The following is a 13478-nucleotide window of genomic DNA, read 5'->3' as shown; positions in this document are numbered from 1 at the left end:
TGTTGTGGGACCAGATGAGATGATGAAGTGGGGTGTAACTCTGGAAGATGAAGTCAACATCCACAAATGCTCCAACTACTAACTTGACAAGTGAAGTCCAAAGTATTTGTGGGTATATAAAGAAAAAGCATGGGCATTTAAAATAAATTGGAAATAGAATTGGAAGATCTTCTCTTACCAAGAGATTAAAACAACTGTTTTTCTATCTTATTTAAGCTGCTATTATTATTATCATTATTATTATTATTATTACTATTAATTATTATAACATGGGAAGATTTTATTTGAAATTTATCCTTAAGAGAAAACCTGGCATTGAATCATTTCCAGAAGTTCATCCAAACTTTCATTCTTATTTCAGTACTGTTTCTGCTGCCCTGGAAACTATGCAAGGACTAGCACAGACCACCGTGGCAGTGGTTCCTGGAGGTGATCAGCCCTCTGAGAAGTCTGCTACGAAATCACAAATGTGGAATGAGAGCAAAGAGAAATTCTTGAAGGGGGAACCCAAAGTCCTCGGAGTAAGACATCTTTGAATCTCAGGGGAGAATGATTTTGTAAATATATAAACGATTAAAAAACCAGACATGTCATACCCTCTCATGTCACATCAATACATCCCAAGGGCAAAAGCATTTAATTTTCATATTTATCATTTAAAAATTGACATGTTAGTCTATTACATCAGACTTTCAGTTTAATCTATTTAAAATATAGAGACTGCAGGTATGTTCTAGGCTGCGGATCTTCTAAGATGATCATATCTAATTCAGTGTAGAGAAAAAGCTATAAAGCTACAGCTGTAGCCTGGCCCTCTGACGGACAAACCCATACTGTTCCACACAATTGCTATGCCTTTCTTTTGCCTGCTACTCAGATGATGAGAAATCCTCCATTCTCCACATACTTCTATCTCCAGAAGAATGTGTCTAAAAAAATAATAGAGAACTTCAAGAAATAACATCCTAGGCAAATTAAAGGTCAGCAAATGAAGAAGGAGCTCACTGGACCAAGCTTCTAATCACCGGGCAGTTGCCATCTGACAGACACCCATTTCATTTCTACCTCACTGTTCTAACTCTTATAAAATCATTTTTCGTACTATATGTTTTATGTTAACATAGAATATGGTTATCTTAAAATTATCAATAATTTTTTAAAATTGAGAGAAATTTTACATTTACAGTAAAATTAAAGGGGAGCTAATGGTATATATACTTCCAAGGATGAGCACTCTGAGCTTAGTGCTTTGTGCAATGGAGTAACTCATTTTACATCTGTCCTTTTCCATTTTACAAAATTAATTAAAATAGGATTACACACTTTCCATCTTCCATTTCCTTCCACCAACCCTCCCAAGCTGTTTCCTCCATTTCAATTTGTGATTTCTTTTTCTTTAACTATTAATGGTATATAGACACAATGTATGATAATAAATACGTTTCTTTTCCAATCTTTCCATATAGTCCCATTCATTCTCCTCTAACACTGCTCTTTTTTCCTCTCACACATCTTCACATGTTGTTTTTATTTCCTTTGAGTCTTTATTATGGACGCAGTTATACCCAAATTCCCCATTGTGGGTCAGCGTACTCACATTCCTTCCTCACATTACTAGCTCCTAAAGATCACCTGTGCTCTTCATATTTCCCTCATTCTGCATTTAGCTTTATTTCCTCAAATTGTTTCTTGAAGGTATAATTTCTTCCTAATTCACTATTCTTATGTGAGCGTATGACAAAGGATAAAAACAGAGGCAGAGATGCATCATGGGCACCATAAAAGTATCTATGGAAAGAACTTCACAAATTTCCTTTAAGTTTGAAATTACTGAAGTGTGTGTGTGTGTGTGTGTGTGTGTGTTTGTGTGTGTGTGTGTGAGAGAGAGAGACAGAGAGAGAGAGAGAGAGAGAGAGAGAGTCCAAGAAATGATTTATAAGTTAGTACATTCCATCTGTATATGACAACAATTGAGAAAAGAATAATATTTTATATTTATCTGTGAATTATGAAAGGAGGTAACTTAGTGATGTGGAAGTACTTATCATGAGCACCATTTTTCTGGTGGATAATGCTTTTAATTTTTTGTTTCTAGGTTGTACAAGTTATGATTGCTCTCATAAACCTCAGCTTAGGAATAATAATAATGACAAATATATTTAATGAAGCACATATTTCAGTGATCTTAATGGCCCCAATTTGGGGACCAATAATGGTGAGTAACATACAGTCTCTTATAACTGGAGATAAATAACACTCTGTTGTTACTATACTAACTTCGAGTGAAATCTTCTCTCAACTCGTTCAAGTAGTCTATACATTTGAGAACAGCATATTTAAACCTTATTCAGTACTTCCTTGTTCACTTTGCAATATCCACCTGCCATTCATATAAGATAGGTGAACCATTTATTTAATATGTCACTTAAGATGTATTGTGACAGCATGTAGTCTTGTACTCCCAAAAAAGTTATTTAAATATTGACACAACTGATTTTCTAAGGAGCTCCTGGCTAGTCAATCTTAGGGTTGATTAGAAAGAGCGATATGACTTGCTGACCTATTTGTTTCACTAGTCATAAAATTTTTACAAGTATATTCTCAAACCAAAGATAACTGTCTTTCTACCATTAACTTGGGGAAATTGAGATCTGCTTCTCTAGCTAGGAAGGGGTCACAAAACTCTGAAGCCCATGAAAGAATGAAGGAAACAAGGGTATTGTTGGTAAAGAAGAGGGGACGAAGCTGAGCAGGTGATTAACAGCATCTGGCCAATCAGATCTCAATAAATGCTTAAGAGAATGGGAAAACTGTAGATAAATTTTGTTTCAATTGTAAATAAAATAACTAATCAAAAATTTGAAAAAGAATTTCTGAAAGCTAAAAAACTTTCCTCTATAAATAAACACCAGATAATTCTTTTTTAGTTCAAAGTGTCAATTAAGTGTAAAAATCAAACATTTACTCACCTATATATTATGAACTGACAAACAGAAAACAAAATGCATAAACTTGGTTATTTGTTATTTTATCGCTTAGAGTCTTATTCAAGTGTTGCAAGGTTTCCATTTGTTGATGATCTGGAGAATGAGAAAATTTAGTTATTTGGTAGACTTGGTACTTTAATTTTCCTTTATTATTTTACAAGTGTTTAGGACTTGAAGAATGCCATAAACTCTCATATTTTTCAAAGTTGCATGACATTTTGTATATTAATACAAGTAGTAATAATAATGATGATGATAATCCCCCCCAATAATACCACTAATAGCTTACATTGCACTATAATCTGGGCACATTAATAAATATTTTTGCATGTAATGTTCCACCTCAACCAATCACTACAACTTCTGAGAAATTTGTCTTTACCTTAACTGTATAAATAAGAAATAAAATGAGACTAAGGAGGCTTAATTTTCTCATGATGTATTCAGTCCATGAACAAGAACTCAGAATCTTATTTATCTCCTTACTGTGGATGTCTGCTTCAGTCTTTAATTCCTACTCATGACAATCTTGGAAAACAACTCTGATAGTTCATGATGGAGTAGCCACTTCAAGATCTCAGGCCTGCACGGGGAGCAATGGACTGATATCCAACTTTCCAGCCTCTCATCTATATGTTAATCTTAGTTTGAATGATGTGGTCCTACTGACACTCCCATTACCTTTTAAATCTCCTAAAGTAAAATTTGGAAAGCAAATCCAGACATCCATATATTTGGTTGATAGTCTAAAGAGTTCAATTCAATCAAATTAACAGCAGTCATTTCATTTAAATTGAAAATAATGACCAAATTGGCAGACTCAAATGAGCTACATAATCTAGTCATCATTTATTATATAATTTAATTTGTTGTCATTTTATTTACAGCTTCCAATATGCATTTCCAACAAGGATAATTTCTTTTCTGTTTTTGTTGTGCTAACTTCTTTAGTTTGAAGTCATGTTGGCAAAATCTTGTTATAATGATTGGAGAGTTTTAGTCTTCATTGCTCTTAAAATTTTTGATAAGATGAAAGTTGAATACGTTTTCAAAAACCTTAATAAGAAGTATGTGAAAGGATCTGATAATTTAAAATTTAAAAAGTCCTGTTTCTTTTCAAATCTGCGAAATATAATTTCAAAATGATCTAAATGTTAAATAAATGTCTCCAGAGTAAGAAATTGCAGACATCTTTGTCAGCATAATTAGAAAGATGATTATTCTAATCATAGAACTTCAAAGGGGGAAAGAACAACAAAAAGGGATCACGGCTTTTTCCCCTATACTGGAAGCCTAGGGAAAATAGTATTAAAAATTTGAGACACACTTGATGGCTCCTGCCTCTAATCCTTTCACTCAGGAAGCATAAACAGGAGAGTCACTCCAAGTATAAGCCTGGCATGGTTTACATAGCACGTCGCTCGCTAACCAGAACTACATAACAAGACCTTACCGCAAACATCCAAAATAAACAAATGAAATACTCTATTAAAATAACCTTGATGGTTCTTCTATAACTCATTTTACTTTTCCTCTCTGCTCTTGTGGGGATGGGGAAGGTGGTGACATAGAAAACAGCTGCTTTTCAGACAGTCGACCACTTTATTAGACACAACTGATTTAGAAGTAAAGAGTAGTATGCTACGCCTTATACCAACTGTTTATGAAGATTTTTAACCTGGACATTTCTCCTCATGACCAGTTCATTATCTCAGGATCCCTGTCAATTGCAGCAGGAGTGAATACTACAAAGAGCCTGGTATGTATTTTGGCTTGTTTTGCTATCAAAAGGGAAAAATTTCATCAAGTATGCATTCTTCCAATATGTAAAGGAATTAATTCTATCTTCCTAAAGACATAGCTATGAGTTTTAGAAAGACCTGACTTTTACATCTGTAGCTGAGCTACTGGTTCCTAATAAGTCTCATCATGTCTGACTGGATAAGATGTCAAGGCAGTTTCTGGGAGAATCTTGGTGGTGTTGCAGTGAATTAGGGGAAAAAATGTCGGGTGGAGTTTACACAGATGTGCCTTGAAGCTTCAGATCCAGCCCATGATACTGACACTCAAATATTTGCAATGGTAAAAATAAAAAAAAATTGACCAACATATTAAAATACCATCTATAGTTGCATCCAAAATAATAGTATAAAATTTTTTTACAGAGTCCAGATAGTCAGAGGTTGAGAGCACTTGTTCTTACAGAGGACCCAGATTTTTTTCTATACACCCATATGGTGGCTCACAGACATACATACATAACTAAAATTCCATGGGATCTCCAGCCCTCGTCTGGCATATGTGGATACCAGGGCCATGCCCAAACTGCATGTACATATAGTCAGATAAGTCATTTGTAAACATAAAATAATGAATGGCTTAAAAAGACATTTACAGGATTTATTCAGATCTACTTTCAGTTTATACATTTACAAGTTCCAAGACTTCAAGAGCCCAGCAGTCAGTATTCACTTGCAGATCTGAGGAGCATCTTTTCTATCAAAGGAGACAGCCTTGTGATTAACCCTGCAAAAGTGAAGGGGTGGAGACAGGCAAGACTAAATCCAGTAACGGCCGAAACTTTGGAGCATCTGAAGGCATATTTGTGTCATAATGGTCTGTCTTCTCAGGATACTAAGCTGGAGATCTTTCTGCCTACAAGAATACTTCAGCTGGAGTGTAAGTGTAGAATAGAAAGTGAATTTGTGTGACCGCTCATGTGAGATGGCCAATATTCCGTTTCTCCTCAGTGATTAGGAAACTGGTAACTAAGGATTAACGTTCCCAGTATGCCTCTGTTCTGCCAGCTTATGACTTTAGACCTTCCTGGGCTCTACTTTCTTCTTAGAAAAAATATGGCAGTTTCATTAACTAACCCTAAAATCCTATTCTGCCTAACATTTTATACTTTAAAATTTTCCAGCAATTTCAATAATAGATATATGTGCATACTTTAAAAATTAGTTTCTACAATAAGTAGTAAGTTTCTGTTGTAAAGGATTTGAAAGGCTTAGTTTGAGAAAAGCAGTTTGTTATTGAAAGTAAATAAAAGTGAGCTTTAAGTACTACCTAAATATTACCTAAATATTTTAAAAGTGAGCTTTAGGTATTATCATCATTTGGAAACTGGCCTAAGGAGATAAGGAATTGAGACTCAGATTAGCACAGTGTTCTGGAAGAATGAAGGCTCAGAGAATGGGAGGAAGAAGGATAGAGTACAGCAAACACATGGGAGTCCATTCCAGTCTTAAAGGATTCATGGTTCAATAAGGGTGTTGGAGGACCAGCCCTCATCAGAGGAAGTCTCTTTGACCATTACAGAACCCCACTGCTGTACAAAGAGGACAGGTGACTGCATGGTAGGTGCCCAGTCCCAACCAGCTCACCTAAGATGCCTGAGCCTCAGGGATCACAGTGGGAGGGCATGGGACATGACAGAGATGATATAAGAACCAGAGAAACAAGTTTGCTGTGAGACTCTATCTCCAAGAAACCCGAGAGAAACTGTCCATGAAGTATTATCAACATGGCTGCCTAAACAAGACCTGAAAAAGGATGACAGCAGTAGCATGCTAACATGGAAGGGGAAGTCTCCTGGGGCCTCAACCCTGCACAGAGAACTCAGGAACTAAGGAGTGCTGGAGACAGGAGAAACAGGGAAGAGCTTCTTCCCCCAGCTGGTTCTACAATACCAAGTGGTCAGCCATGCAATCATATACACAGATGTAAAATTATATGAACTGAGAAGATTGTATCTATGTACTTAGAGGGGGATAATGATGTAATTGCATTTTAATTTCAAAAATAAAAATAATAGAAGAGTTTAAGACATAATGTAAGAAAAATAAACAGAAGAAAACTTTTAAAGAAACAAAAAACAAAAAACAAACAACAAAAAAGACAGTTACAATGATATGTCCATCATAAAGCTGATAAGGTCAATAGCCAAGAGTTCACCAATTTATTTCATTCTCTAAAATCTGCATTTGAATTTTGCTTCCTGGAACATGTAAACATCAACTTGTGTAGCAAGATCAAGATGACTTTCCTAAACCTGGGCTAAATCCTTTCTGCCTTCTTAGCATCTTTCATCAATTCTGACCACTAACATGCAGCTCATGTTCTAGATGCAGCAAACGTCCAGTTTGCTGAATTTTACTTCACACAATGAAGTTTATTTAACTGAACCATGAGAAGAGAATTTCAGAGCTATATCTACAGTATAGAAGGAAATATGCAAGAGAGACATTGCCATCAGCATTTACAGAAGAACAGTTAGGTATTTTAAGCACAGTGTGATGGAAAAAGACAGACAGGCTTTCCAGATAATGTGTCAAAGACTTTGAAAATTTTACTAGCAAATTTGAAGAGCATCTTGTGTTCTTGAGAGTCATCTGAAAGATTTAGTCTTAGAAATAACAGTTACTATGTTTTATTTTTTTTGGCAAAAGATTGGATGTAAAGATACTATAAGGAAACACACAGAGTCTAGTTTTGGCAAGAAGAGGATGAAATGATGTACTTCAAATATTGATGGAGCCATACAAAGGATGCCATTGATAACTGATTCCCACTCCTTTCTAGGTCATCAGCAGTCTAACTTTGAACACTATCAGCTCTGTGTTGGCTGCAGCTGCAAGTATAATGGGTGTTGTCAGTTTGGTTGTGGGTGCATTTCGTGGAAGTTTTGGAGTCACCAGGGTAAGTATTCACTCAGTTGGTGGAGGAAAGGGCTCACTGACTCTTACAAAAGCAACAGTCAACATTCTGATCATAAGATCAAATTTGGGGTGGTACCTAAGGTGGGCTCCCCTCTTCTAAGGAGAAAGGGAGGGGGAAATAAGGGGAAGTGTTTGTAGGGTAGGGACTGGGAAAAGAGAAGGGAGGGGCTGTGATTGGGATGTAAAGTAAATAAAAAATAAATTACTGGAAAAAATAAAAGAGAATAGGAAAATAAATCAATTTGTGATGTTGAAAACATAGAAAAGTAGGACAGTATTTTAGGGATCACGTGAAACCTCATTATTTCTCTTCTGTCTGCAACTGAGTAGAAAGAAAATCACTAACATGGCTAGTTCTCCACCGTAGGGATATGTCATGTCTGATCTTCAGTTGGTGCCCCAGAAAAATCCAAAATAAAATCAAGTTCCTAATGGTGGGAGATGTCAACCCTCTTGGGATAAAAAGATAGATTGTATAACTTATAATCTTTGTAAATTTGGTTTAAAGGTATAAGCTCTTTGTAAGAAAGAGCAGATAGAGTGTATGCTAACTCAAATGACCAGAGCAAGCCACAAGAAATTGCCAATGGTCAGCCAAAATGATCAAGAAATATGATAATTCCTATAGCTTATAATAGTGTATTATAAACATATACATCTGCTACTTATGGTGAAATCTACCTTTGTTTTGTTTTGTCTTTGTTGATGTTTTCAATGGGTGTGATTGATATTGCTAGAGATTGAAGTCTTGTTACGTAACCCAGGTTATACCTGGGTTAAAATCCAGCCTGTCTTCTCAATGTTGAGATTATAGTTGTGAGCTACCATGCCCAGCCTGTACTTGTTTATGTAAATTAAATTATATGTTATGTGAAATTGCTATCTCTCCTACTTGCTGTTCTCCACTCGTGCCTACCACAAGGCCTGAACCCAGAGGGTAAGCAGGATCTGTTGAAGCAGGAGCAAAGATGAAAACAACCAATACAAATATTCTCACAGTCCACTGTATCAGTATCTCACATGTGCCAAGCTCCTGATCAATGGACTAAATCACATGAGAGAGGCCATCTCTGATCACTGAGAATATTCAAAGCTGCCAATTTGAGTCACCAGTTCAAGGCAGGTGAATTCAGCATAAGTGTGCCACCTTTTTTCTTCCATTTTCATCCTTTGGCTTGGTGAAGATATAGACAAAGCCACATACTGTGAATACTAAAAGGTGTGGTGCACAACTTTCCAATGATTTACCATAGTTGTGATAATCACTACCAAAGTAGTGTGTAATCCAGATATATTTTATTACAAGGTGACAGAAGTTCAAAATGAGTCTTGATTACATAAAATCAACTGTTGACAGGGCTGTTGTCTTCCTTGTGAGCATCAGGAAAAAGTAACTTTCTCGGCTTTTGTGTTCCTATCTTCTGTCCACATTTCTTGGCTCATCATTCTGTCCTCTATTTTCTAGACAAACACTGAAGCATCTTGAGTCTCTTAGACTAGAATTCTTCAGGATCTTACTTCTAGATGTAAAGATGTCATAATAACTTGGACAGCCTGCACAGGCTAGGATATTCTGCCTATATTATCTAATAAAAAACCTCTGTTCTCACTGTAAACCAGGCTAACCCTATCCTTGGGCTGGGACTATCCAGAAAGACTATCCTCTTCAAATATGAAATGATATTATTGTTTTCTCCATGTGAATTGTCTAGCACAGAGCACATCAGTCTTGGAGTTAGGGGTCTCTGATAAATTAGTGACATTCAGGAGACCAAGAAATTGTCTAGGGTTTGGACTGTATCAAAAGCTGTATTTCAAAACCCATGGACAGAGCCTTCCTTCATTGGCATGGTAGTTAGGGGGAGGAAGGCATAGTTCAAACATGTAATCTCTACTCTTCACATTCTTTGGTATGAATCTGTTTTTAGGGTTTGGATGCTTTGATGTTAATCTTAAATATGCTAGAATTCTGCATTGCTGTGTCCATCTCTGCATTTGGATGTAAAGCTTCCTGCTGTAACTCCAGTGAGGTGAGTAGCAGTCCTTGTTGGGTGATGCTTAGTAAGTATCTATTGCTCTGTAATCAGTCACACAAATCTACCAACTTACAAGGACACATCTTTTTATCTTAAGTTGCTCAATCAAAACCATCAACAGCTTAGTCTTGTCCCCTGATCAGTCTTAAGAGGCCATGTGAGCAGGAAAACAGGTTCCCTCTGGGTTTCCTAGTTTCATTAATAATAGAGTTTAAAGCCAGACTCAAAAGGAAACTCAAGGACACTTTTAGGACAGTTTGAAGGAGGGAAATCCAAACAAACAAAGCAAAATGGGACAGACAAGCTGAAAATCCCTTTATCCTCTAGGCAGAGGGAAGATGGAAAGACCTCAAAAGCCCAGAAAGTCTGGGAAAACCGATTTAGGAGTGCTAAGGCACCCCTCTGAGTTCATAGGTTACCCATTTCCAGATCCAGAGCAATGTTCTGAACCAGGGACTCATTTTAGAAATAGAGACAGTTTATCAAGGAAAGAAAAGCATCCCTAAAAACTGGAAGGGGGTTAGTGAGCTGTAGAAAGAACTTGAAGGACATCCAGCCACAGAATGAAGCACCTTTTATAGGACCATTATAGACTTAGTCTATTATTTGTATCTGGATGACCAACTGCCCCACAACCTCATCCAGCATGCTATCTTCCTTAGATGAAGCCTAGGTGAAGAAGAGCTCAGAGTCTTCTGTGTACTGGGTTCTTTCACATTGTATATGCCCTACTTGAATATAATGCATTTTTATCAAATCTAGTCTCATTCCCTCCACTTTAATCTTTTCTAGTCCCTATTCTCCTGTCTAAACTGCATTCATAGAGTTGGTTGGGCTATTGTTTCTCAGAAACTTTCAGTTTGTTCACACCTGGCCATTTTCTTAACCCAAGGGCTTCTGTAGAACAAGAAGGAAGAAGAAGGTCACATAGGGAGAAGAAAGTCACATACATAGGAGGAGAAAAACAGCCAGGAAGTAGACCATGAATACAGTATTCCGGAAAAGCTACTTCAAAGCTTGTATAAGAAGCTAGTGTAATCCAGCAACTGCTCCCTAGAGCTGAAGAATGCTGTTCCTACTGTCCTCTAGTGTGTTAACCCACAAAAGCAGTGACCTAGGCACATGTTTTGCTTAAGTATGTAAATCATCTTCATTCTACTGTTGTCCCATGTCCCTTGATTTTAAAGGTCAGAATACATTTCCATGTTTCATGATGCTTCTGCCATGCTGGGCCACTGCCATGTGTGCAGAACTTCAAGGACACTATGCCTGGATGTGCAGTTGTCACAGGAGTAAACTAATTTGGAAGATGCCACTGTCATTCTCTGTGACACATTGGTTCAAATAAGCCATTCACACAGAAGACTGATGCTGTAAGATGCAGCTGAGAACACCAGCTATTCAGCTGCCACAGAAAGAGTGTCCTAGGTCTGCAACACCTGATGGTCCAAGAAGTGGCCCACATACTACTTAGTGTGATGTTTGATCAGCTTAGTAGCCATAGTGTAGACACTAGTAAAAGTGACACTATAGGGTATAGAAATGGAAGCACTGACTATACTCAGTGACTCAATGACATTTTGATTCATTCACAGGTTCTTGTAGTGCTACCATCAAATTCTGCTGTGACAGTAACGGCACCTGCCATGACACTTCAACCATTGCTACCATCAGAACACCAAGGGAAAAATTTTCCAGAAAATGTATACAAGAATCACCCAGGAGAAATAGTCTAATATTGGTGTGTGTGTGTGCATTTTCCTGGGAAATTAACACTTCATTGCACTGGCTATTGGGGGAATATCAGATATGCTGTAAATACATCAGTCAAACATTTAATAGGTCAACAACACTTTAACATCCTCCATTCATTGTATGTACAAGAGGAGATGAATTGGCAAAGAAGTTTTGAAAGCAAACTGAAACAAACAGACTGTTAGCGAAGTGAGTTCTCTTTGTAAAGAGTGAAGACCGGAGTTCATATTTCCTGGGGGCTTTTGCTAAATAAATAGATTTAACTGCTTTTGAACATGTACAAACACATAAAGTGTGTAAAACAACATGTATATTAAATTACTAATGATTGCAACTAATTTCAATCTCTATGTGCATATTCATCGTATAATAATATAGTATATACTTTAATTTATATGGTAAAAAATTATAATAAAGAGGATTGACTGAAATCATAATACCTGATCCTTAAAATACACAAACACTCATACATACATTGTTTTTTGTTTTGTTTTTGATTCAGAAACTATGGTAACTCAATCTCTGGGCAAAACAACTAGAATCCTAATCTTGTATCTGTTTTAAATCTAAATCTTCCCTTAGTGAATCCTGGTGGACCTGCCATAGAAACCAGGAGACACTAGTAGTTATATCTTATCCTTTTGTTGTCCCCATCCAAAAGGACTCTCTCTCTGTCTCTCTCTCTCTGTCTCTCTGTCTCTGTCTCTGTCTCTGTCTCTGTCTCTCTCTCTCTCTCTCTCTCTCTCTCTCTCTCTTCTCTTCCTTCTCTCTTCCCCTATCCAATCCAGAAGTCTCTCCTACTTTCCCAGTGATTGGCTTCTTTATTCATTAGGGGATTGCTTCATAAGAAGTCACCTGAGTATGTGACTCACTCCTTGTCTACAGCCCCTCTGAGGAAAGCAAAAATTAACATCAAAATTTAGACAGCACAGAGCCATCCACAAAACTTGACCCTTTCTGACCACTTAAAAGACTCTTTTATCTCAGATATAAATTGAGCACAACTATTACCATTTTGTAATTTATAAAGTACAAGATAGACCTAATACCCAGTTCATCATTTTTGTCAATAAAATAGAACACTGTCATCTATCCTAATTTAAAAGACTTATAATTCTACACCAGGCTTTAGAATGTATGCTATCTGAAAATCATCCTCTCAAATCTGTTCTCTCAATGTTAAATAGCCTGGGTTGACTATGAGACTATAAGTAATCTTTCAACCCTGTCGGAAATCTGAAAATTAACAAGTATTTGAAGATATAGGAAGCCTAACACAGCTTCCAGAACTGAGACAAATTGTAGAGACAGCTGCCTACTTATACAGCCCCAGTAAGTCAGGAAGTTGGAGCATCTGTCTTCAGCCTTCTGGCCCAGGATCATCTGACAGACTTTTGAAAACAGGAATCATTAAGTACTAGCCTATTCTGTCTCGGCAGAACTATGCTGTCCTAATCTGTAAATTGTGTCCTTTCAAGAACGTACAGGTCTGCAGAAGAGATTGGCAATATCTGCCTAGTGGCAACTTAGCCACAATGTACAGCCTCACCTAGAAGTATAGATGCTCAGCTGCTTCTTTGAATCCACAAATGGGAAGCTGTTAGGAGCAGATTTGTCTCAACAACAAGTGAATAAATAACATTAAATGTCACACTCTGGATTTCTGACGTTTTTGAAAACCAACTATCTATGTATAGTAATCTGGACTGTTTTCCATTAACTATTCTCAGCTATTCTAATTAAATATCTTGAAAACACCCTAACAATAAACTCAGAGCCATGAATTTGCTATTTGGCCCTTAACTCACAGGTGTAATCATCTCAGATCAGTTTATAATGGCATTTATAGAAGGATTGGGTCCAAGCCTTGCACTTATAAAATTTTGTATCAGTAGAAGAAATCTATACCAATGAAACCTTGACTCTTTACCAAAATAAATTCTGTATCAAAATAAAAAATTATGATTTCAACTTAGTAA

The 13478-nt window shown here is 36.8% G+C and overlaps 1 protein-coding gene across 1 annotated transcript; it reads left to right on the top strand.

The window, feature by feature from the left end:
- Positions 1-357: 357 nt before the first annotated feature.
- Positions 358-11837, top strand: LOC114629439 (membrane-spanning 4-domains subfamily A member 4D-like). Its single transcript, XM_028777458.1, has 6 exons — positions 358-521; positions 2096-2215; positions 4690-4746; positions 7572-7688; positions 9637-9738; positions 11340-11837. Exons 1-6 carry the CDS (start codon positions 387-389, stop codon positions 11478-11480), a joined length of 672 nt encoding a protein of 223 aa, XP_028633291.1. The 5' UTR covers positions 358-386; the 3' UTR covers positions 11481-11837.
- The last annotated feature ends 1641 nt before the right edge of the window (positions 11838-13478 follow it).

The sequence above is a fragment of the Grammomys surdaster genome, unplaced genomic scaffold (assembly GCF_004785775.1).
Source record: "Grammomys surdaster isolate TR1022 unplaced genomic scaffold, NIH_TR_1.0 310, whole genome shotgun sequence".
Taxonomy (NCBI): Eukaryota; Metazoa; Chordata; class Mammalia; order Rodentia; family Muridae; genus Grammomys; species Grammomys surdaster.
Note: the sequence above shows the minus strand (reverse complement) of the source record. Positions and strands in the feature narration are given on the sequence as shown.